General features: G+C 46.3%; 1 protein-coding gene across 1 annotated transcript in view; it reads right to left on the minus strand.

Moving 5' to 3' along the window:
- LOC120909737 overlaps window positions 1-27,007 on the minus strand; it is an 857,992-nt gene that overhangs the window by 40,775 nt on the left and 790,210 nt on the right. The window contains exon 7 of the mRNA XM_040321464.1: window positions 1,651-3,337. Within this exon, the coding sequence (XP_040177398.1) occupies window positions 1,651-3,337 (1,687 nt within the window). The remainder of the gene's footprint in view (window positions 1-1,650; window positions 3,338-27,007) is intronic.

A 27,007-nucleotide genomic window follows, 5' to 3' on the forward strand; every position in this document is an offset into this window, starting at 1 on the left:
AATTGATTTTTCATATATGTGATTGATTCATACATATTTATGTTTTCTATAATAATTTTTAATGAATGGACAACGAGGTCCTAATAAAGATAGAATTTGTCCCGGTAGATAAAGATATACATAGGAACATCTTTTCATTTTATTTTAGACTTGTTTTTTTATTGTATGTATATGGCGATACATCGCGCACTCATGTGGAGATTAGATTGTAACGGGACATTACCACGGAGCTCAGCGGTGTGATCGAGTGAGAGCGCCCTGCTGGTTTGCAGATTCGGGTGACACGCTCTCCAGCTCTATGAATGTGAGCTCTGTAGAAACAGGAAGAGGGCGTGTCCTCACAGACTGTGGTGATGCCTGAAGGGTTGCCTAGGCAACAGGCAGGTATATAAGGTTTCACCTCATTTGACCCACCCATCTACTGACGAAGGCCAATGAGAGGCCGACACGCGTTTAGAAGGGAGGAGCCCTATCTGTGACGTCAGGTGAAGCGCCGTGGGTCTAGATCGGCGGTGAATGAGCTGGTGATTTGATTTGCTGATTTTATTGTTATTTCTTGTAAGTGTAACTTTTTAGGGGACTCTAGCTATGACTAAGCACTAGTTTCAGTGCGAAACGCGTCAGGAGTCAGGTTTTATTTTGCGGTGACTTGTAGTGCTGTCCTTCTTTTAATAAAGGCGACAATTTGTTCAGAGTGCGGCTGTCCAGAGACAATTTTTGTTCCTGTGTAACTTTTTAGGGGGGGGGCTTTTATAATAAATTCAGAAGCAGAGAGCACTATGGTACTTGTGTTTTTTCTTTCATGTCCTTCCCCCCCGGGATATAGAAGTGGAATTGATTATTAATAAGTGAATGGAGGAAGGTGGTGTTTGGAGACAATTTATACGTTGATTCCCCACACAGAGGTGCAGTCTGGAGACTGTAGGAATTACTACCATTGGTAAAGTGGACGGATCGTGATCGGACACGAGGAGTGATCTGTCTATGAGTTTTATACTCACCCTTGAGGTGAGCATGCATTTTAGCAGGTGGGGGTGCGCACTGAATATTGGATCCATTTAAATCGGATTTCTCACAGCGGTGACAGCTTTGGAAACCTCCATATGAACTGTTTTTTTTATCATTTATTTCTTTTTTCATAAATAGTTTTATGGAATGTATAATTATTTGTTTCTATAAGATTTATAGATACGCAGCGCTGCACTATTTTCACACAATTAATACGCAGCTTCTACTTTTCAGAGGTGCGATATCCTTCTCTGTACAATCCGTGTTTTATTGATTGCATGGAATATTGGAATTTTCTGAGATTGTGGATTTGGGGTTTTCATGAGCTGGAAGCCACAATCATCACAATGATGACAAATCACGGCTTGAACCCTCTTGCTTTGCATGTAATGAGTCTCTCTCATATATTCGTCTCGCCTTTTAAGTTGTATTAGTGAAATAAATAAACTTTTGCACCATATTCAAATTTTTCGAGTTTCACCCGTATATCAGGGTGTGCTTCTTCCCCACATGTCCAGCAACATTCACATACAAGACATTTCCCGCACTCACTAATACACCTCGAGGGTTGTGTGGGGCCCCTGATGCACAGGAAGACAGGACTTCAGTGAGGAACAATTCCCTCACTCAGGACAGGAATACGGCTTCTCCCCCGTGTGTAATCTCTGATGTGTGGAAAGATTGGCCCTCTGTGAAAAACATTTCCCGCACTCAGGACAGGAAAAAGGCTTCTCCCCCGTGTGAGATCTCTGATGTGTTAAAAGATTGGCCCTCTGTGAAAAACATTTCCCGCACTCAGGACAGGAAAAAGGCTTCTCCCTCGTGTGAGATCTCTGATGTGTGGAAAGATAGGACTTCTCTGAAAAACATTTCCCGCACTCAGAACAGGAAAAAGGCTTCTCCCCCGTGTGAGATCTCTGATGTTTGGAAAGACTGGACTTCTGTGAAAAACATTTCCCGCACTCAGGACAGGAAAAAGGCTTCTCCCCCGTGTGAGATCTTTGATGCGTGTTAAAATTGGACTTTTTTGAAAAACATTTCCCGCACTCAGAACAGCAATACAGCTTCTCCCCCGTGTGTGATCTCTGATGTGTGGAAAGATCGGACTTCTCTGAAAAACATTTCCCGCACTCAGAACAGGAAAAAGGCTTCTCACACGTGTGAGATCTCTGATGTGTGGAAAGACTGGACTTCTGTGAAAAACATTTTCCGCACTCAGGACAGGAATACGGCTTCTCCCCCGTGTGAGTTCTCTGATGTATGGAAAGATAGGACTTATCTGAAAAACATTTTCCGCACTCAGGACAGGAATACGGCTTCTCCCCCGAGTGAGATCTCTGATGTATGGAAAGCTTGGACTTCTGTGAAAAACATTTTCCGCACTCAGGACAGGAACACGGCTTCTCCCCCGTGTGAGATCTCTGATGTATGGAAAAATAGGACTTCACTGAAAAACATTTCCCGCACTCAGAACAGGAATACGGCTTCTCCCCCGTGTGTGATCTCTGATGTATGGAAAGATGGGACTTATATTCAAAACATTTCCCGCACTCAGAACATGAAATAGGCTTCACCACCGTGTGAGATCTCTGATGTGCGAAAAAACTGGACTTTTCTGAAAAACATTTCCCGCACTCAGAACAGGAAAAAGGCTTCTCCCCCGTGTGAGATCTCTGATGTGCGGAAAGATGGGACTTCTGTGAGAAACATTTCCCGCACTCAGAACAGGAAAAAGGCTTCTCTCCCGTGTGAGATCTCTGATGTACGGAAAGACTGGATTTCTGTGAAAAACATTTCCCGCACTCAGAACAGGAAAAAGGCTTCTCCCCCGTGTGAGATCTCTGATGTGCGGAAAGATTGGACTTATCTGAAAAACATTTTCCACACTCAGAACAGGAAAAAGACATCTCCCCCATGTGAGATCTCTGATGTGTGGAAAGACTGGACTTCACTGAAAAACATTCCCCGCACTCAGGACAGGAAAAAGGCTTCTCCCGTGTGTGAGATCTCTGATGTGTGGAAAGATTGGACTTCTGTGAAAAACATTTCCCGCACTCAGGACAGGAAAAAGGCTTCTCCCCCGTGTGAGATCTCTGATGTTTGGAAAGATCGGACTTCTGTGAAAAACATTTCCCGCACTCAGAACAAAAAAAAGGCTTCTCCCCCGTGTGTGATCTCTGATGTGTGGAAAGATATAACTTCATTGAAAAACATTTCCCGCACTCAGAACAGGAAAAAGGCTTCTCACCTGTGTGAAATCTTTTATGCCTATTAAGATTGCTTTTGAAACTGAAACACTTCCCGCACTCAGCACAGAAAAACTTCTTATCTGTTGGAAGGACGGCACCGTCCCGCACAGTCTGAGGTTCCTCAGGACAAGAGGAATACGATGGTCCGGCACCGTCCCGCACAGTCTGAGGTTCCTCAGGATAAGAGGAATACGATGGTCCGGCACCGTCCCGCACAATCTGAGGTTCCTCAGGATAAGAGGAATACGATGGTCCGGCACCGTCCCGCATAGTCTGAGGTTCCTCAGGATAAGAGGAATACGATGGTCCGGCACCGTCCCGCACAGTCTGAGGTTCCTCAGGACAAGAGGAATACGATGGTCCGGCACCGTCCCGCACAGTCTGAGGTTCCTCAGGATAAGAGGAATACGATGGTCCGGCACCGTCCCGCACAATCTGAGGTTCCTCAGGATAAGAGGAATACGATGGTCCGGCACCGTCCCGCACAGTCTGAGGTTCCTCAGGATAAGAGGAATACGATGGTCCGGCACCGTCCCGCACAGTCTGACGTTCCTCAGGATAAGAGGAATACGATGGTCCGGCACCATCCCGCACAGTCTGAGGTTCCTCAGGATAAGAGGAATACGATGGTCCGGCACCGTCCCGCACAGTCTGAGGTTCCTCAGGATAAGAGGAATACGATGGTCCGGCTCCGTCCCGCACAGTCTGAGGTTCCTCAGGATAAGAGGAATACGATGGTCCGGCCCCGTCCCGCACAGTCTGAGGTTCCTCGGGATAAGAGGAATACGATGGTCCGGCACCGTCCCGCACAGTCTGAGGTTCCTCAGGATAAGAGGAATACGATGGTCCGGCACCGCCCCGCACAGTCTGAGGTTCCTCAGGATAAGAGGAATACGATGGTCCGGCACCGCCCCGCACAGTCTGAGGTTCCTCAGGATAAGAGAAATACAATGGTGCGGCACCGTCCCGCACAGTCTGAGGTTCCTCAGGATAAGAGGAATACGATGGTCTGGCACCGTCCCGCCCAGTCCTAGGTTCCTCAGGATAAGAGGAATACGATGGTCCGGCACCGTCCCGCACAGTCTGAGGTTCCTCAGGATAAGAGGAATACAATGGTCCGGCACCGTCCCGCACAATCTGAGGTTCCTCAGGATAAGAGGAATACGATGGTCCGGCACCGTCCCGCACAGTCTGAGGTTCCTCAGGATAAGAGGAATACGATGGTCCGGCACCGTCCCGCACAGTCTGACGTTCCTCAGGATAAGAGGAATACGATGGTCCGGCACCATCCCGCACAGTCTGAGGTTCCTCAGGATAAGAGGAATACGATGGTCCGGCACCGTCCCGCACAGTCTGAGGTTCCTCAGGATAAGAGGAATACGATGGTCCGGCCCCGTCCCGCACAGTCTGAGGTTCCTCAGGATAAGAGGAATACGATGGTCCGGCCCCGTCCCGCACAGTCTGAGGTTCCTCGGGATAAGAGGAATACGATGGTCCGGCACCGTCCCGCACAGTCTGAGGTTCCTCAGGATAAGAGGAATACGATGGTCCGGCACCGCCCCGCACAGTCTGAGGTTCCTCAGGATAAGAGGAATACGATGGTCCGGCACCGCCCCGCACAGTCTGAGGTTCCTCAGGATAAGAGAAATACAATGGTGCGGCACCGTCCCGCACAGTCTGAGGTTCCTCAGGATAAGAGGAATACGATGGTCTGGCACCGTCCCGCCCAGTCCTAGGTTCCTCAGGATAAGAGGAATACGATGGTCCGGCACCGTCCCGCACAGTCTGAGGTTCCTCAGGATAAGAGGAATACGATGGTCCGGCACCATCCCGCACAGTCTGAGGTTCCTCAGGATAAGAGGAATACGATGGTCCGGCACCGTCCCGCCCAGTCCTAGGTTCCTCAGGATAAGAGGAATACGATGGTCCGGCACCGTCCCGCACAGTCTGAGGTTCCTCAGGATAAGAGGAATACGATGGTCCAGCACTGTCCCGCACAGTCTGAGGTTCCTCAGGATAAGAGGAATACGATGGTCCGGCACCGTCCCGCACAGTCTGAGGTTCCTCAGGATAAGAGGAATACGATGGTCCATCTACACTGTGTGGTGCCGGATGGACATTTGAGGTAGTCGGGTTTTCTCCTGGACTATACTGTGTGATGTCCTCATCTTCTACTTTACAGTCTAGAGACAAAGTGAGACAATCCTCTGAGGTTTTCCTCATCTCCCGTCCATCTACTAAAATAGAAATACAAAGATTATTACTAGACATGAGCTGATTGGTTCCCCTAAACCAGGACTCCGCCCACATCAGGCAGCTTTGTCTCTGAGGATCTTACAATTCCCCCCTCAAGGTAACTAGTAAATGGGTCCTCTGATCTCCTACCAGATCATTTCTTTATTCATGGACCTTAGTCAGAGAGTGAGGAAACAACGAGAACTGTCTTTTATAGGAGTGACAGTGATGAGGGGATTATAGGACGAGGGTCAGGAGTATGTAATGTACAACATAGAGTATATAGTGCAGGGGTCAGGAGTATGTAATGTACAACATAGAGAATATAGTGCAGGGGTCAGGAGTATGTAATGTACTACATAGAGTGTATAGTGCAGGGGTCAGGAGTATGTAATGTACTACATAGAGTATATAGTGCAGGGGTCAGGAGTATGTAATGAACATGTAGCACCCTGGTGTTTAGGAAGGGTGGCTAATAAATTGAGTTCACCAGGTGGTAGTTATCCTTGCTTTTTGTTAGGAGATCTACTGATTCCTCTCTAACTTTGGATGGCTGCACATTTTCTCTTCTGTCACTAGGTGGCACTAGATAGACAAGGGTGTAGCAAGGTCGGATAATGAATGGATGGGGTGTCTCAGCCAATTGGCAGGGGTTTCTTTGGTCCCTTGGCCTGCTGGGAGAGCCTATTTATTTGGGTGGAGTCAGGTGATCGGGGTTCTGTGCCACCTGGACAGCTGTCTGGGTGGACGTGTGTTATGTCGCCCGGGTTCTTAGGCCGGAAGCCTGAGGCCTATCTAGGAGCAGGAGAAGCAGCGCAGGGTTGGGACTGCAGGATTAGATTTCAACTGAGAGTAAAGATTCAGCCAAACAGGGAATCAGTTGTGGTCGGAGGTGGACGGGAAGCTGTCGTCACTAAGGGACCATCCACCTTGTTACCGGAGACTACAGTTAGTAAGCTGGAGCCAGTACCAGAGCAATCTTCTCACCAGCCTGGGACAGTGAAGAAGTGGGAAAGCTTCAGCAGGTGCCAAGCCAGGGGCCCAGCAGGATAGCGGGGGTGACGCTTGGGGAGCATCAGTAAGTGCCAAACCAGGGGCCCAGCAGGATAGCGGGGGTGACGCTTGGGGAGCATCAGTAAGTGCCAAACCAGGGGCCCAGCAGGATAGCGGGGGTGACGCTTGGGGAGCATCAGTAAGTGCCAAACCAGGGGCCCAGCAGGATAGCGGGGGCGACGCTTGGGGAGCATCAGTAAGTGCCAAGCCAGGGTAGGGCTGCACGATTCTGGCCAAAATGAGAATCACGATTCTTTTGCTTAAAATGAAGATCACGATTCTCTCACGATTCTCAATTTTTTTTTGACTGTGGTAATATTCATTATATTATAAGGGACAGTGGTTGCCGGTAAGTCCACACTCCTCACAGGCTCACATCACATGCCCCCCTTTAATAGCTTGACAGTCAGACAGGCTATGAAAGGGGGGCCTGTGAGGTGAGGAGTGGACTTAAATTACCGCCAACCACTGTCCCTTATTATGAATATTATTATTACCAAAGGCTCGTAAACTAAAGTAAGCCATAAGGCAGTTGATCTGTTTATACTGTAACAGTCTTGCTTAACAGATATATAGATTTCCGGCATTCCATCCTTACACATATACATTTTGTTCAGGCCATTACACATAAGATCTCACCCCATGCTGAACCTCCTCTATCTATGGAGATGGTGTCTAATCACTGCGCACATCTCTATAGCTCCATATAGATAAATACTCCCAGGCAGACAGGACACAGCTCTCTGTGTGGTAGGACATACAGCAGAGAAGAGGTCTGGACTAAAGAGAGCTGACCTGTAGAAGATGGGGTCTCGGCCATTTCATTTGCCAACAAAATCAAATCAAAATCAACCGCCGGCCGAGCAGCGTGGTGGTACCGCCCACGTCCAGGCATCACGCCGCATCCGATAACTGACGTCAGTTCCGGTTGCTGACGTCAGTTCCTCTATTCGCCATTTGCGTTCCACGCTGGTTACGTGGAACCAGCGGTGACACACAGAATCGCCTGTCATCCCGCGGGGAGATCGTGGACGGGGAGAATCGAAATCACGATTCTCTTCGCGATTAATCGTGCAGCTCTAAGCCAGGGGCCCAGCAGGATAGCGGGGGTGACGCTTGAGGAGCATCAATAAGTATTAAGTCAGGGGCCCAGCAGGATAGCGGGGGTGACGCTTGAGGAATATACAGCGGGTTACCTGTAGACGAGCTCAGGAGATTCAGTGGCCACTGAATCTGGAAGTCCAGTGAGTAGGGAGGAGCCTAACACCTCCCGGTTCGGTTTGCGGCAGAACAAGCGAATGGACCGAAAGTTTGTGCGAACATTCGAACACCGTTAAAGTTTATGGGGCCCGAACGTGAAAAATCAAAAGTGCCCGCAGGCTCTATATACTCTGAACAGCAGTATACAGGCGGTCCCCGGGGTACAAAGAAGACAGGGACTGGAGGTTTGTTCTTAAGTTGAATCTGTTTGTAATTTGGAACTGTTACATTTTGTAAGTGTAGCTCCAGCCAAAAAATCAATTTTTAAGCTTTTTGGAAAAACATAGGGAAGGGTTATCACCCCTGTAACATTTGTTTTGCTGTCTGTGCCCCGTGTTCAGAAGATTTCACCTCACTTTCTGTCACAATGACAATTGGATTTAGAAAATTTGGGGTTATTAGGGAAACAAGGATTGGTGATAAAGCATCAGTGGAGAGGAGACACCTTTTTCCCATATCAACTCTTACAGAAGAGAATTTCCCTTCCTAGGTGTAGATTTCCTCTCACTTCCTGTTGTCTCCCTCTGTTTGTAAGTAGGAGTCGTTTGTAAGTCGGATGTAGGGGAAAATTGTGCCTTAGGTGTTGGTGGTACCAGAACACTGTAAGCCCTCACCGTTACTCTTGGTGGGTGCAGGAACGGGCCCTGCTGTGAAATATTAGATCAAAAATTTTAATTAACAGGGGCGTGTAAACAGGGGCAGAAAAATTGGGCCTTAGGCGGTGGTGGTAGTGCCCTGAAACAAAAATATTCTTAGAAGCTATCAACATGAACATTGAGGAGGAATAGGATAGTCACTCAGCATAATAGGATAGTCACTCAGCATAGGCAGTCTTCAAGGGATCCCACATCCATAGAAAAATCAATTGGTTACATCAGCATCAGGTGCTTGGTAGCTGGTGATCCAAGACTGATTAATTTTTATGAAGGTGAGCCGATCAACAGAGTCTGTGGACAGGCACACTCTGTGATCAGTTACAAAGCCTCAAGCAGCACTGAATGTGCGTTGGATGCAGGACAGGCCAGTAGCTCAATTGCATATTGTGCAAGCTCTGGCACAGCTGCGATTCCCCTGTTTTTAAACGAATTAGACAACGTTGTCTTATTTTTTAATTGTGTAAACCAATCCATCTATCTGTCACCCCTTTTTGATGAACTATTGCTGTGTGTTTTTCTATGATTAAAGTTCATTATACCATCCATAGTGGTCTGTTTTGGTCTACTTTGAGAGAACTTTATTTTCTCACTTTTTTGCTAGATTTTTCTAGGCCATCAGAACTGCATTGACATAGTATTCTATGTGAGTGAGACTTGGATAGATGCACTGAACTATATGTAGATTTATATATACTACCTCTTTGTAAGGTATTTATAATCGGTTGATCCAGGCATTACTCCATATTTTTCGCTCTGTCAAACAAGGCCAAGACATTGCCTTCCACATGCTGGTAGAGAGCCGGAATGGTCTTCCGTGAAAAGAAATGGAGTTTGGGAACCTGCCACTGAGGTACCGCACATTTCACAAATTCACAAAAGGGGGCAGAGTCTACCAGCTGAAAAGGCAGCAGTTGCAGTGCTAGCAATTTAGCCAAGCTAGCGTTCAGACGCTGAGCATGTGGATGGCTGGGACCGAATTTCTTTCTACAATTTAGTAACAGGGGTAGGGAAATATGCCTGCTACAATCGGATGTTGGGACACCTAATTCTACACCTTCATTCCGCTCAGTGCAGGTTTCTGAGAGGACTGAGGGTATAGTGGGGTTGGAGTTCCCAGCTGATGAGGAGCAAGGAGAGGTCCGCCTTCTTCTTTCATGTGGGTCTTTTAGGTACGCTTGCCAACGGACTGCATGGGAGGTCGTCGTGTCTGGTCAAGCATGTGGTGCCCAAGCGGTTGCTGTTTTGGCCACACTTTATACCTTTCAGACATAATGTTGCAAACAGCAACGGTGCGATCTGCTGCACATGTGTCAAAAAAGGCCCACACCAAAGAACTTTTCAAAATACGTGGGGAGTCAGCAGCACCCTGCACATGCTTAGCTCTGCAGTGTGATGCAAAAGGGTGTGCTGCCCTTAAGCTGCCCCTTGGAGGGCATTCTGCCTCATTGGAGATGTGCCCCCCTTCCCCTCCTCCTCTCTTCTATCAGGCACCCAAGTAGAGTCAGTGACCTCATCATCCCCTCCCTCCTCCTCACTGGAGCAAACTTGGCAGTATGCTACAGCTGGGGGAACATGACTGCAAGTTTCTCGTCCTCCTTGGGCACCCCCTCTCTCTAGGCTCACGTTACTCCCTTCCTCAACCTGGGTCCCATCATCAGAGCCTTCAAAACGCTGCGCATCCTCCTGCAGCATGTACCCGACACTGTAGTCGAACAGTTCGGGGGACTTCTCTGTGCACGATGGTGGGGCTAGGGAAGGATTGACTGATGACATGGAGCCGATGGAATAGGCCGCTGTGGCAGCTGCATTGGCAGGCAAACTACTCTGAGCCTGGGTGACAGAGGATGAGGACGGCTTTGTTATCCATTCCACCAACTCTTCTGCATGTTGTGGCTCAAAGCCAAAAAAAAAGGGATAGGCTTGGCTAGACTGGATGCAGTGGATATATATATGTAGGAGACTGTATATATATATATATAATTTATTGGACTGCAGCTCACTGAATCACCTGCCTGCCTGAAAGTATATTAGAAAAAGTACACCAGGAACGGCCTGCAGTCAGATCTAGCTACACTGGATGCAGTGGATATATATATATATATGTGTGTAGGAGACTGTGTATATATAATTTATATTAAATGCACTGCAGCTAACTGAATCACCTGCCTGCTCAATCTAAATGACACTCTGTCTCTGTCCACGCCAACAACACACTACACAGGGCCGACGTGCATACGACCTTCTATAGTGTGGGGCGTGGCCTTAGTCCCCCTGAGCCATGATTGGCAAAAGGCACCCTTCCTTTGGCCAATTATGGCTCTCTTTGCTGACGGCGCTGGGATTGGCCAAAGTATGCGGGTCATAGTGCATGCTTTGGCCAATCATCACACAGCAATGAACAGCGATCTCGCAGTGCATTATGGTGCGTGACGCGGCGCTCAAATTTGGCGCGAACGCCCCATGATGTTTGTTTTTCAATGAACGGGCGAACAGCCAATGTTAGAGTGGAACTCATGTTCGACCCGAACATAAATCTCATCCCTACTAGTGAGAGACCGGGAGCTCAGGGAGAGAAGATCTACAGTGAGAGACTGTGTGAGAAGAAGAGAACTATTCTGTGTTACCAAGAGTTATGTAGAACTAGCGTTAGTGACTGTAACAAGATTTGTTACCATAGGAGACAGCGGTCCTACCTATACAGAAGTGGTGTCCGGCTGGAGGCCTTCCACTGTATAGCAGTCTACCTATAGAAGTCTCGGAGTCTGCCAATTGTCATTGCATCTACTCAAATGTGTCCTGGCCCTAAACCGGCTCTCTAACCGTTCTTGTTCAGAGATAATAAAGAGTATGTAATGTACAACATAGAATATATAGTGCAGGGGTCAGGAGTATGTAATGTACAACATAGAGTATATAGTGCAGGGGTCAGGCGTATGTAATGTACAACATAGAGTATAGAGTGCAGGGGTTAGGAGTATGTAATGTACAACATAGAGTGCAGGGGTCAGGAGTATGTAATGTACACCATAGAGTATATAGTGCAGGGGTCAGGAGTATGTAATGTACAACATAGAGTATATAGTACAGGGGTCAGGAGTATGTAATGTACAACATAGAGTATATAGTGCAGGGGTCAGGAGTATGTCATGTATAACAGAGTATATAGTGCAGGGGTCAGGACTCATGATATCGGTGTTCAGTAATCAGTGGCGGATGAAATGATTACTGTAGACAAGTTGCAGAGATCCCACACCGCTGCCTCCCATCTCCTGAGACTGCACTCAGTGACTTGGGTCTGAGACTATACAGACATATCCCTCCACCCGGCACAGCCAGCAAATAACAGAGCAAGTAACCCGGGAGAATTGTTCTGTCAGAGATCTCACTAGACCCGAGCATGGGGCAGAAGACCCAAGGTACATACCCCAGGTGTCTAGGTCAAGCAAACCCTATGGTGAAAATCAACATTTTGCTGCCAGCTGAACCCCAGAATCTCCATAAATCCAGTCTAGAGACATAAATTGTGTCTGCAGCACAGAGAAGGAAGATTATCCAAGAGAAATACAGGAATACAGGACGGGGAACACAGCTCAGGAAAGTGACCAGGGGATTACAGGCTGATATCACCCAGTCCCCGCCCTACTCTGGACCAATCAGTGAGCAGTATGGGTGGAGGAATGGATTTAGTGTTAATGACCCACCTGTGCTGATCTCTGTAGGAGTGTCCTCCTCTATAAATGTCCCCGTTATTCCATCCTCCTCCATAGACTGCTGATCATCCCTCACATACGTCTCTTCTTCTTCTGATTTCACCTCAAATTCTATATCGATTGGATCTCCACTCTAAACCAAGAGAATGAGAGAGAATATCATCTGTAAGATATAAACTTACATACAAAATCCACACATCATCTCCACCAGTCCATGTTCTAGATGCTCCGCCCCACCGACCTTGTAACAGTGGGGGATGGTGTGACCTTCCTGTGTGGAATCCCGGGAATACAGAGGACGGGAACATCTCTCTGGTGGGTTCCTGGTATTAGGTGGCTCCATCATATCCTTGTGTCCTTCTGAAAACTCCTCCATCACTCCATACTCCTCATCCTCCTCTTTATACTCTTCTTTAACAACAATATTATCATCCCCGAGGTTTCCACTCTGAATATATAATAAAACATTCATTATAACAAACATGTTTGTGTATAAATCATAACTACCAATAATTGTTCCTCATCTACCTGATGATGGTGGGGGATGGTGTGTTCTTCCTTCATCACCCCATCCTCATCATCCTCCTCCTTTATCTCTTCTTTAATATCAATATTATCATCCCCGAGGTTTCCACCCTAAAAATATAGAATTAAACATTCATTGTAAACCGGACATCTCAGATCTAAAGAGAAGGGGGGGGGGGGGTATTCCTCCCGGATCTTGAAAAATATCATGAGGCAGCAATTCTGCAGAGGGTTATGGACGGGACACATGCCCCTTGGCAGAAAAAATGGGTAGAGTTGGAGGAGAAAATCTGCAAATCTGAGTTGGGACGGGTTATCTGGATCCCAAGGCAGTTTAGGGGGTCCTTGGAGGAAGCGGCCCCAATCACCATAGAAGCATTAAGAACATGTGACAAATTACAAATATACAGGGACAACACAACAGCCCCTTAATGCCCTTAACAGGAAATAACTACTTCCCCCTGGGGGAAAGACAATAAACTGTATTTAAAATAGACTACATCGTCCCACCTGAGATTAAGGGACGTCATGAGGGGCAATGTCCTATGCTCATTACGGGAACTGCGTGATCGATATGGGCCCACTCCATGGGAAGTCTGGAGATATAAACAACTGCAACATTTTGTAAATTCCCTCCCAAAACCTCTCCGGGGGGTGGGTGGGTTCAATGTCTGGGAAAAATGAATCGACCAAATGGGGATAGGTAAGCATGGAATTTCTACTATTTATAAGTTGTTAATGACACATTTAGAGGGAGGAGCTGTGTGCCCAACAGAGAGCTGGGAAATAGAATTGAACCAACCACTATCAGAAACCATGAGAAGTAAAGTTTTCCATGATGTTCACTCTACATCTGTGGACACCCGGATGAAAGAAATGACCTTCAAATTATTAATTAAGTGGTATTATGTTCCAGATAAATCCCCAGGTGTCACCTCTATGTTGGAGGGAGTGCGGAGGAGTGGGAACCCATGCCCATATCCGGTGGCAGTGTCCTAAGATCCAGTTATATTGGATACAAATACTAGAGTTAATGAACCACTTCAGCCCCGGACCAAAATGCAGGGAAAGGACCAGGCCCCTTTTTGCGATTCGGGACTGCGGCGCTTTAACTGACAATTGCGCGGTCGTGCGACGTGGCTCCCAAACAAAATTAGCGTCCTTTTTTCCCCCACAAATAGAGCTTTCTTTTGGTGGTATTTGATCACCTCTACGGTTTTTATTTTTTGCGCTTTAAACAAAAAAAGAGCGACAATTTTGAAAAAAAAACAATATTTTTTACTTTTTGCTATAATAAATATCCCCCAAAAATATATAAAAAGGCATCTTTTTTCCTCAGTTTAGGCCGATACGTATTTTACCTATTTTTGGTAAAAAATCGCAATAAGCGTTTATCGGTTGGTTTGCGCAAAATTTATAGCGTTTACAAAATAGGGGATAGTTTTATTGCATTTTTATACTACTAATGGCGGCGATCAGCGATTTTTTTCGTGACTGCGACATTATGGCGGACACTTCGGACAATTTTGACACATTTTTGGGACCATTGTCATTTTCACAGCAAAAAAATCATTTAAATTGCATTCTTTATTGTGTCCCTTTTTTTTCCGGGGTGTTTTTTTGTTTTTTCTTCTTTTTCTCTTCCTCTCTCTCCCGGGGGGGGGGGGGGGGGGGGTCAGAGGATAAAGTAAGGGAGGGGTAATCACATGAGATAAAAGGAAAAGGAAAAAGAGATGAAAGATCAGGAGGTGTAGGATAGACCCAGGATGTTAATGTTGTTATTTCTGGATATGTAATGTTGTTTGTATTTTAAATGTGATCCTCTTTTGTATGGAAATGTAATGTAAAGTATATTTGTGTTTCTTAAAAAACTTTGAATAAAAACAAATGGAAAACATTCATTGTAACGAAATAGCTTTAGTATGAACTTTTCCCACCAATAATTGTTCCTCATCTACCTGATGATGGTGGGGGATGGTGTGACCTTCCTGTGTGGAATCCCGGGAATACAGAGGACAGGGACATCTCTCTGGAGGGTTCCTGTAGCTGGATGACTCCACCATGGTGTCCTGGTACAGATCTTTGTGTTCTTCCTCCATCACCCCGTCCTCATCATCCTCCTCTCTTATCTCTTCTTTAACCTCAACTTTAGGATCTCTCAGGTCTCCACTCTGAATATAGAATAAAAATGACATCAATGGTAACAATGCAGATAATGTACAGATCCTAATGATACTCTCAGTGATTGTTCCTCATCTACCTGATGATGGTGGGGGATGGTGTGACCTTCCTGTGTGGAATCCCGGGAATACAGAGGACGGGGACATCTCTCTGGTGGGTTCCTGGTATTAGGTGGCTCCATCATATCCTTGTGTCCATCAGAAGACTTCTCCATCACTCCATACTCCTCATCCTCCTCTTTATATTCTTCTTTGACAACAATATTATAATCTTCGAGGTTTCCACTCTTAATATATAACAAAGCGTTCATTGTAACAAACAAGCTTGTGTATAAATCAAAACTACCAATAATTGTTCCTCATCTACCTGATGATGGTGGGGGATGGTGTGACCTTCCTGTGTGGAATCCCGGGAATACAGAGGACGGGGACATCTCTCTGGTGGGTTCCCATTACTGGATCCATCTGTAGGAAACACACACACTGACTGAATACATTGTTTCTATGTGTTTATCAGATGATGGGGGATGTAGGTGGAGCCTCCGTACTGCTCTCTCCTTTACAATAAAGTCTCCTCTTACCCGGTGATGTGAGGGGCGGCTGATTGTCCATCATGACGTCCTTGTAGAGATCCTTGTGTCCTTCTAAATACTCCTACATAGGGAAATAGACAGTGACATCGCCTGATACTTACAAAGATAAAGTCATCATCCAGACACACCCCTTGTGTTGAACCTTCACAGTAGGGCTGAAACAACGAATGGATTAATCAACAAATAATCGATTATGAAATTAATCGATTACAATTTTTATAATCGATTAATCGGCCAGTAACATAATGGGGTTAAAAAAAAAAAAATTAGCCCTTTATAGTACAAAAAAGCAAATCGCTACTGTAAATATTACTTTCACTGTCCCACAGTAAAAAATGAACCCCTTACAGTAGCGATTATTTGCTCTTTTTGTACTTATTTTTGTTTTTTTAACCCCATTATGTTACTAAACATCTCAGGCCGGGGTTCACACCTCTGTTTTTTGGTGCTTTTTGCAGAAACACACTACAGTTCATGTACATGTTTTCCTAAGGGACACGTTCACATCCATGATTTTTTTTCAGCTGCTGCGTATTTGGAAAGGGCAAGGACTTTTTAATGCAAAACTGTGCTATTTTGTCTTTTTTGGTTCAATATACTTCAATAGAGAAGCTGCAGAAAAGCATGTAATGGTTTTTTTTTGGCTATTATCCGATTAATCGAAACAATAATCGGCCAACTATTTGATTATGAAAATAATCGATAGTTGCAGCCCTACTTCACAGACATCAGGAATTGTTATTTCCTCCTCCATAAAGATTATAAAATCAAAGACAAGTATCATAAGTCCACCTCTAAAAAAACAAAAACCCCCAACCCGTATTATCGTATAATCTGTTAGTATAAACTGAAATGAAGAGAATGTTCCGGCCTTGTAAGTGGGGGAATGTTCTGACCCTGAAGGGGTTAATCTAGGTTTCCACACTATATATGTGTGTATCATCATCTGCTGGAGATAAAAGACGTCACAGTGACTATGGAGGAAGAGGACGGACATGACGGGGGTTACTGGGTGTAAATAGAAGATAAGATCTTATTACCTCCTCTGCTGCGTCTTCCAGCGACCAACGTCTCCTCACTATTTCTTCCCGACTCACCTCTCACCCGGAACTTCCTGTCTGTCCCTGACATCACTTCCTGTCTTCCATAGAGACTTCTTCTCTCTATGGTAGAAGTGAGATCACCATCTTGTGGAAATCAGAGGAACTGCAGCCCAGAGAAACGTCTCATGGGTGTCGTTTTATGAAACTGCGGTAAAATACCGCTATTCAGTTCTCAGGCATTCTCAGGGGAGATCGCTCTCCTCTGAGTGCCTGTTTATGAAGCTTTGTAGATCGATTCTCATGTTGAGATGAGGAGCGATCTACAAACGGCTGGAAACTCCTGAGAACTGCTTCTCTCACTGTAATCTCGCGTGATGTAGCGGGATTACAGTATGAGGAAGTGAAAAATACAGAAAAAGTTGAACACGAATCAGCACACATTATACACCACATATTAATAACATAATAAAGTTATATTCCCACCAAACAATATACATTAACCTAATTATTAAAAAAACATTGTTTTTATCAATATTTAAAGCTCATACATGTGCCTATTTACATGTGAATGGTGTATAGGAAATGAATGGAATCCCACATATGTAATGCAGCTATACACCATTCATAGCAATGAAAAATACATTTATAATCATTACATTTTAATAAAGTATACAAATATAAACACTGTACAACTGTAATAGAACAGTCCATGGGTAAAACCATATTTTAGGGATTACATTTTTTTTTCACTAATAAATAAACAATTATATAAAAATGACTTTAATAGCATTTTAACATTTTAATGCAGGTAGACTATATATATATATATATATATGTGTGTGTATCTATAGATATATATACACACATAGAAATAAACAAACACACACATATATATATATGCTATATGATGATGTATATATATAATACACTATAAATTCCTAAGCTGCTCATTTTGGGGGGTGTATTGGGGGGACGATGGGATCTGACTGTATAGCTGCTTGTGTGTGAAGCATGGAAGACAAAAGACTTCCTTCTTCCTCCACAATACTCAGCCAGCTTCGGCTTCTCTCTCGGATTCTCCACCTCTGAGATGGTGAATCAGAAAGTGAGAATTCTGTCACAGATCGCCAGTGAGGTGCTGAGATCGCACCTTCATAAACTGCTTTCCGTTTCTGTGACAGTCAGTTACAGATTCTCACTGTGCTGAGATAATCGGTGGAGAGAACATGTTCTCCGCTGATTACCTCAGCTTCATAAACTGTGTATGACCTGAGATCAGCGGTGAGAATCGTGATCGCCGCTGATCTCACTTTCATAAAAGGACACCATAGTCTGAACACGGCCTTGTGCTGTGTGTGTATGTACTGTACAGAGGCGGCTCTCTAATTAGGCAAGTTAGGTGGTCACCTACAGGGGTTTTGCGGCCACCAAATTTGTGTACCATATGTGTGGGAGAAAATGTCCCCTGGTTGATGACCCCGGGCCAGACTGGCTGTAGGAAATTCCGGGGCCGAATGTCCTAACAACAACTGCCTTCCCCCAAGCTCCCCTTTCACTCACTGCCCCGCCCACCACACACTCTGCCAATTAGATGTTTCATCACAACAGGGCTCTGCAGCCCTGTATCCAATGAGGGCGCTGCTAACATCTCCCTTCTCACCCGTGTGTGCCTGGCACTCTGTACTGTGTATGCAGCGAGTGCTCAGAGGGGCATGAAGATGCCGGGAGGAGACCAGAGATGACAGGAGTGGTGTGCCTAGGACTGGACACAGGTGAATGTCTGCATAGTCTTTGGCCATCTCCTGTATAATGTCTGCACAGTTTCTGACCATCTCCTGTATCATGTCTGCACAGCCTCTGACCATCTCCTGTATCATGTCTGTACAGTCTCTGACCATCTCCTGTATCATGTCTGCACAGTCTCTGACCATCTCCTGTATCATGTCTGCACAGCCTCTGATCCTCTCCTGTATCATGTCTGCACAGTCTCTGGCCATCTCCTGTATCAAGTCTGCACAGTCTCTGACCATCTCCTGTATCATGTCTGTACAGTCTCTGACCATCTCCTGTATCATGTCTGCACAGTCTCTGACCATCTCCTGTATCATGTCTGCACAGCCTCTGATCCTCTCCTGTATCATGTCTGCACAGTCTCTGGCCATCTCCTGTATCAAGTCTGCACAGTCTCTGGCCATCTCCTGTATCATGTCTGCACAGTCTCTGGCCATCTCCTGTATCAAGTCTGCACAGTCTCTGACCATCTCCTGTATCATGTCTGCACAGTCTCTGGCCATCTCCTGTATCAAGTCTGCACAGTCTATGGCCATCTCCTGTATCAGGTCTGCACAGTCTCTGGCCATCTCCTGTATCAAGTCTGCACAGTCTCTGGCCATCTCCTGTATCAAGTCTGCACAGTCTATGACCATCTCCTGTATCATGTCCGCACAGTCTCTGACCATCTCTTGTATCATGTCTACAGTTTCTGACCATCTCCTGTATCATGTCTGCACAGTCTCTGGCCATCTCCTGTATCAAGTCTGCACAGTCTATGACCATCTCCTGTATCATGTCCGCACAGTCTCTGACCATCTCTTGTATCATGTCTACAGTCTCTGACCATCTCCTGCATCATGTCTGCACAGTCTCTGATCATCTCCTGTATCATGTCACCACAGTCTATGACCATCTCCTGTATCATGTCTCCACAGTCTCTGACCATCTCTTGTATCATGTCTCCACAGTCTCTGACCATCTTCTGTATCATGTCTCCACAGTCTCTGACCATCTTCTGTATCATGTCTCCACAGTCTCTGACCATCTCTTGTATCATGTCTGCACAGTCTCTGACCATCTCCTGTATCATGTCTGCAGTCTCTGGGGGGAGCCTACAGAAGAGTCAAGAGTGGGAGTGCTGAAAGGACAGGGGTCACGGGAGGAGTCAGACGTGTGTGGACTGTGGAGAGAAGAATATAGGAGCCACCAATCTGAAGTCCAGAGAGGTCCATCTGACTGAGCCCTGCACGGTGCACCTGAGAGGAGGCCAGATGGAGGGGGATCAGTGATGTAAGGAGGGAGTGAATACAGTAAGGAAAGGGAGCACTGCTATAAAGGTTCCCCCTTATATTAGTAACCCCCCTGTCCTTATTGCATTAACTCTGCGGAAGGTTGTTTGTGGTCACTAGAGTCCACCCACATCATAGTTCCCTTTGGAACTCTGCAGACCCTGATGTAAAGGGGAACTCTAATGTTAAGGGGAATGCTGCTCACTCTGATATAAGGTGATCTCTGGTCACCAGAGCCCCCTCTTACATCAGAGTTCCCCTTTATAAGAAAGTCCCTTTACATCAAAGGTCCCCTTGCTCTGTAAGGGGGAATCCTGCAGACTCGGATGTAAGGGGGAACTCTGTGCTGGTTGGGTTATATTACCCTGACCTTCATGAAAATGGAGAAATATGGGTTTTGTTGCTCGTTGCAGCCGCACAAATTGTATCTATATTTGTGTGTGTAATATATATATATATACCGTATTTTCCGGCGTATAAGACGACTTTCTGGATGCAAAAAAATGCATCCAAAGTCGGGGGTCGTCTATACGCCGGGTACGGTCTCTGCCATCACTCACTTTTTTCCTGAATAGGCGGTGCTGTGCGGTGACAGTCTCCGTGCGGCGAGCGTCAATGATTTAAAAGACGCTCCTTCTTCTCAGCGTGTTCTGTGATAGGTGGAACACAAATCTTCCCAGCAGCGCCTCTGTTCTGTGTTCCTCATATTACAGATGCCTTCTCATCCTCGGACGAGATGAGAAGACGTCCCTGATAGGCGGAACACAGAACAGAGGCGCTGCTGGGAAGATTTGTGTTCCGCCTATCACAGAACACGCTGAGAAGAAGGAGCGTCTTTTAAATCATTGACGCTCGCAGCACGGAGACTGTCACCGCACCGCCTGAAAAAAAAAGTGAGTGATGGCACTGGGGGGCAAGTTCAGGCACAGAGAGGGGGCAAGCTCAGGCAAAGAGAGGGGGCAAGCTCAGGCACAGAGAGGGGGCAAGTGATGGCACAGAGAGGGGCAAGTGATGGCACAGAGAGGGGCAAGTGATGGCACAGTGAGGGGCAAGTGATGGCACAGTGGGGGCAAGTGATGGCACAGTCGGGGCATGTAATGTAATGGCACAGTGAGATTTAAAAAAAAGCCTGTTTCTGTCAGCGGTTCTGGCTCCCCCTCAGCTTCCAGAAAGACTAGTAAGAAGGGGGTCGTCTTATACAGTGAGTATATCCCCAAATTTTTCCTGGAAAATTAGGGGGTCGTCTTATACGCCCAGTCGTCTTATACACCGGAGAATACGGTATACATATCCAATGTTTAATGATCTTTGATTAAAGAAGAATTGGTGAAAGAAAAGTTCTATAAACTGTGAATTCATAGTTCAAAGGATTTACGGCTCTTTATATATGAAATTTATACATTTTATCACTTGAATTATTTTTCCTATTATGGGTGTAAGTGGGGCCTCATGTCCAAGTTTTGTCTGAGGCCTCACAAAGTCTAGAGCCGCCTCTGGTACGGTATATCCTTATAGATGGGTCATCTCCACTCCCACCAAGGGGGAGAGAAATATATTACTGCCTAGTCCAGACTTTCTCAGCGTTCCTTGAGCAATGGACAATTTCTGTCTCTCAGGAACAACCGACATCAATGATCTGTAAGGGGGGGGCAGTCTTCCCTCCGTTGATATAAGAATGTCCTGTCACCAAAGTATCCAAACACACCTGGCTGAAATCTCCCAACAACACCCTGTGGTTTCACCCTAATCTGCAGGAACTGTACTCCCTTCCTGATCCCAATCGCTGGTACTCCAAGGGGGTTAAATATTTATGCCACCTGTAAAACGCTCAGGGCTTTAAATCTTTTTCTCAGCTACGTTTAGACTTTGATCTACCAAGATCGTACCTATTTTATTATTACCAGCTCAGGCACGCAATCTGTGCCCAGTTTGGCTCCCTGGACGATCCCACCGACCTGCCCCCGTTGGAAAAACTGCTCAGACAGCCAGACCCCACTAAACTTGTCTCCACCTACTATGCAGGCCTAATGACTGACTTTAACCCCAGGTATCACAAAGCTCAGGTAAAGTGGACCTCTCCCTGGTAGACGAGGACTGGTCAGAATTTAGTGATACGTATAAAACTTCAGTTATTGCTTCCCGGCACTGCATCATATAGGTCAACATTTTTCATCAAACCCACCTCACTCCGGCTAGGTTACACAGGATGGGTCTCCTGCCCTCAGCTGCCTGTTTCCGTGGCTGTGGCCAGGAGGCCAAATTCTTACACTGCTTCAGGTCATGCCCAGTAGTTCCGGGACTTCTGGGAGGAAGTGGGTGCTTTCATCTCATCGGCGCTAGGCCTCCCAAACATAATCCACCCCAAGAACTGCCTATTTTGGCAAATTACACCTATCATCACATGCCAAGAGACTGCTCCGCATACTCTACTTCTATGTTAAAAAAGCTATTTTACTGTCCTGGAAGGGCGCACAGACCTCTCTGAGGTCCCTCTGGATAAAGCTTATTAATGATTCTATCCCACTGTATAAACTTACTTTTGAACTCCGGAAACGGAGCCAAACCTTCCACAATATTTGGGGTAGATGGTTGGCTAGTCCGCTAACCCTCTCCCAGCACTGATTGTACTACTCTTGATTGACCATTGATGGGCCGTGCCACAGGCCTGGTGGATTTTTGAATATGGTCAAAGATTAGAACTAGCGAATCCTCCCAGTACGTCCAACTTAGGGTCACCAATTGACAGCTGAAATATACCTGTCACATGGCGTGGTGACCAGATCCTCAATGGTTCGTCCAGACCTCGCAGACAACCTCTGTATCTAGGTTCTGCCGAGCCGATTCCCCATCGTACAGCTCCCAGCTTAGGATCTGGGACCCAGCAAGCCGCTGGGGTCCCTCTTAACATCAGGGTGAGACTCCGCTTGGTGCGTAGCTTCGGCCCATGGATGCACGCACCCTGAAGGTGGATGCCGCACCTGGAACTCGGGCCCCGCGTAGAACAGAACTACTCATGGCGGCCGCCACAGATATACCCCCCGCCAGCATGCCTGAGAGGGAAAACCCCTCTGATTGGCTGCTGGGGAAGGTGGGTCTGTCAGAACCCCTCTAGCGCCAACTGTCGCCCAGGGATGATAACACACCCCGGCCACGCAGACAGACCTATGAGGCAGTTCCAAACTGGCAACAGCACAATCTAAACAATTTGTGAGTGGGAGCAACTTAAATCTCCCATTCCCCACTAACTTTAGCGTAACGCCCCACTAACTAAAGGGGGGGGGCGCTACACATGTATATAGATCAGACCAACATGAGGGACACATGAGGAGGAAAGAGGGACTTTGTTGTGGATGAGGGACAGTCCCTCCAAATCAGGGACAGTTGGGAGGTATATGTGTGTATTATCATCTGCTGGAGATAAAAGACATCACAGTGACTATGGAGGAAGAGGACGGACATGACGGGTTACTGGGTGTAAATAGAAGATAAGATCTTATTACCTCCTCTGCTGCCGATTCCAAAGATGTCTCCTCACTACTTCCTCCCGACTCACCTCTCACCCGGAACTTCCTGTCTGTACCTGACATCACTTCCTGTCTTCCATAGAGACTTCCTATCTCTATGGTAGAAGTGAGAAGATTACCACCTTGTGAAGCTCAGAGGACCTGCACCTCCGAGAAACGTCTCGTAGTGTGAACACGGCCTTGTGCTGTGTGTGTATGTACTGTATATCCTTATATATGGGTCATCTCCACTCCCACCAAGGGGGAGAGAAATATATTACTGACTAGTCCAGCCTTTCTTAGCCAGGGTTCCTCCAAAAGGTTCTAGGGGTTCCTTGAGCAATGGACAATTTCTGTCTCTCAGTAACAACTGACAATGACATCAATGATCTGTAAGGAGGGCAGTCTTCCCACTGATGACATATAAGAGGGTCCTTCTCCCATTGGTCACCAATGTAAGGGACCACTACACTGACCACTGATATAAGGAGAAATTCCATCCAAACCGTGAGATTGGTCAGAGACTAATTGGTATCATTCTGGGCATTGCCAGACTAGGTCTTGGTGACAGAGTGAAGGGTGATGCTGATCATACTATATGTGACCCTCATCTACATCATGGACATCTTCTTCAGCTTCTTAGTAAATAAGATGGAAATTTTCACAATCCCATATGTAGCTCCTGTTGAGTAGGCGCTATTTTGTAAATTTAGTTATCTGAGCTGTAGTTGACAAAATATTATGCCAAATTGTGGGTTTCTGTTCTAGTTCAGCTGTGTTGCACATCTTCCACTTGACTGTGGGTGTCGCTGTCACCAGAAGTCAAGGTCGGAATGGCAATGGGCTGGGGTATTGAGTGCCTTCTTTCCAGAAGCAGCCCAGTGGGTGTGGTCTTCCTGCTGTGCATTCTGGATAGGGTGCTTGGGGGGCACCGATCAGGGATGCGTTACCAGTTTTTTCCGGTCTCGGGACATACTGGCCCGAGGCTCCATAACTGAGAGTAGGCCCAGGAGTTTCTGGGGCCTACTGTTCCAGGGGTGGTCCTGTGCTGTCTTGCCTGCGGGAAGAAGCCGAACAATTGGGGACTCAATTGGAGGACGCATTCTGGCCAATTTACCTCACTGTGCTGCCGGCCTGGCTGAAAGATTCTGGCACGTGGACTGTGTGCTTTCTTTGGAGCTTTGCAGAGTGTGTGTGGTTACATGATCTTGTGGCAGAGGACTGTGTGACGACTCGTCGACACTCATCAAGTCTGTAGCAGAGTCTTTGAACGAGCTTCGCACAGGCTGATAGGTCAGTGAGAGGCCTATCCGGTTGTTGCTGAATCCAGTGTGGAACCGATTTGTCCGCTGAATCTAAGACTGTACCCGTGATCCACAAGCAAGGTACCTGAATCTCCCCTATCCCTCCACCCCTCTGATGAACCTTGTTTAATAAAACCCTTGAAGAAAAAGAAATGAAGTGTTGGTGCAGACATTTGTGAATAACTCTTCAAGAGGGACCCCTGGGACGAGTGTGGTGAACAGTAAGGTAACGGCAGGCCCAAATCTAAACCAGCAGCTCCTTTGGGGGAAGTGCTACATATAGAAGAGGTTGGGGGTCCTGAGTAGTCCTAGAAAGGCCCAGCACCCCAATAGTAGAGGAAGAGGTGGTCTGGTGACATGGAGAAGAAGACTCCGGTCAGTCTCTGGATCTCCATCATTGGAAACATGGTGACACAACAAATACAGCGGGATGGTGGAGGAGATGTTGGTGTCGGTGTGGAAATGGACAGAACACGGGATGATGACACTGAAAGAACAATACGGCTTCATTCTACGATATGTCAAGGAGAAAACCGTACAGGAGAGACTTTTCTCTCTAATTAATGTCAGTAGAAAACTCTGATCACTGTATATGATATACTCCTGACACCTGTATATGATATACTCCTGATCACTGTATATGATATACTCCTGACCCCTGTATATGATATACTCCTGACCCCTGTATATGATATACTCCTGATCACTGTATACGATATACTCCTGACCACTGTATACGATATACTCCTGACCACTGTATACGATATACTCCTGACCACTGTATACGATATACTCCTGACCCCTGTATATGATATACTCCTGACCTCTGTATATGATATACTCCTGACCACTGCACTCTAGGCCCAATATTCAGGGTTACTTTTTAACCACTTCCCATCCGGCCTATAGCAAAATGACGGCCAGGAAGTGGTTCAGTTATCCTGACTTCCCATTATATGATGTCCAGCAGGATAAGCCGCAATCACGTGCCCTACGGGGCACACAGCCCGGCGATCTCTGTTGTGGTGTGTCAGTCTGACAGGTCGCAACACCGATCTCGATAAAGAGCCTCTGATGAGGACTTTTTACCACATGATCAGCTGTGTCCAATCACAGCGTGAACAGGAAGAGCCGTTAATCAACTTTTTTTCTCACTCACGTCAGACAGACGACAGTAGAGTGGAGCCGATGGGCTGCTCTCCTGACAGGGGGGTCTGTGCTGATTGTTTATCAGTGTAGTCCCCCCACCCAGGACCACCAGGGATGCTTACAAAAGAAGCCCACCAGGAATGCTACCCTGGACCACCAGGGATATGCCAATCAGTGCCCATTAGCAATGCCTGCTAGTGCGATCAGTGATGCATATCAGTGGCACTCATATATACCCATCAGTGCTGCCTATTAGTGCCCATCATCGCTGCATATCAGTGGCCATTGTCAGTGCCCACCAGTACCATCTCATTGGTGCCGCCTCATCAGTGCCCATCAGTGAAGGAGAAAACGTACTCATTTACAAAATTTTATAACAGAAACAAAGAGAAATGTTTTGTCATTATTAATTCATTAAGTTTTATTCATTTAGATGCGGCATTCGTTATTTCTGGTAATTCGTAACCTCGGATAAATTCATATTCATTACGTTCACTAACAGCTAATTTTGAAAAGGAAATTCTGATACCGATAATTTGTTAGTTATTATTTCGGATGTTTGAATTTCCGGATCATAACTAATGACTCGAAAAACGAAGAAACAAGTGAAAGGAAAACAAAGAAATGTTCGGTCAGTGCACATGTCTACAGCTTAGTAGATGATAAATTAGACAGATAACTGAGAAGCCGCAGATGTCACTCGCTAACAAGCTTTTAGATGTTTTACGAAGTTCCAAGGAATGTCTATACAAGAGGAAATCTATATGTTGTAAACGCCTAGAAGAGGCCACTTGGCATCCTGGCGTGAGTCGCTCCTTTCCCTGGTGAAATAAAAGGTTTGTTTTCCTGGAGTCCGTGTCCGGAGTCCATTCCTGGTTTCCCAGAACTCAAAGAGCCGTTTTGCTGCAACATTTATCTGGTGCATTGGCCGGGAAACCAGGTGTGACGGCTGTGACAGGTGACAACACCACCAGCAATTCTTCTCATTCCACCGACACACACAACTTTTTTTCTCTTCAATACATTTTTTATTATAATTTTTACTTCTAAACAGATTACAGACATAGAATCAGGAAATAGTAAAAAGGTAGAAATGCGATTGGTCAGGAAAATGACTTGTCTGGAATGTGGAGGCGGAGTCATACAATACAACACACAACGTGTTCCATTATTATAACAAAGTATTGTAGAAAAGATCACACCATAGAAAATGGGGGAAAAGGAGAAAATAAACCCGGATATTAACCACTTGACCACCGCCCCATGTCAAAAAGACGTCCTGTTTTTAAAGTTGAATATCACAATAACGGCAGCAGCTGCTGCCACAACCGAGATATTCATCTTTTCAGGGGGCGGTGGTGTACACGATAACGGCGGTCTCCGCGGCGGATTCGCCGCAAGATCGCCGTTATCGGTGGCGGGAGAGGGCCCCCTCCCGCCGCTTACCGGAGCCGTCGGTAGCAGCGGAGGCGATCCA

This window comes from Rana temporaria, chromosome 8 (genome assembly GCF_905171775.1).
Source record: "Rana temporaria chromosome 8, aRanTem1.1, whole genome shotgun sequence".
Lineage (NCBI taxonomy): Eukaryota > Metazoa > Chordata > Amphibia > Anura > Ranidae > Rana > Rana temporaria.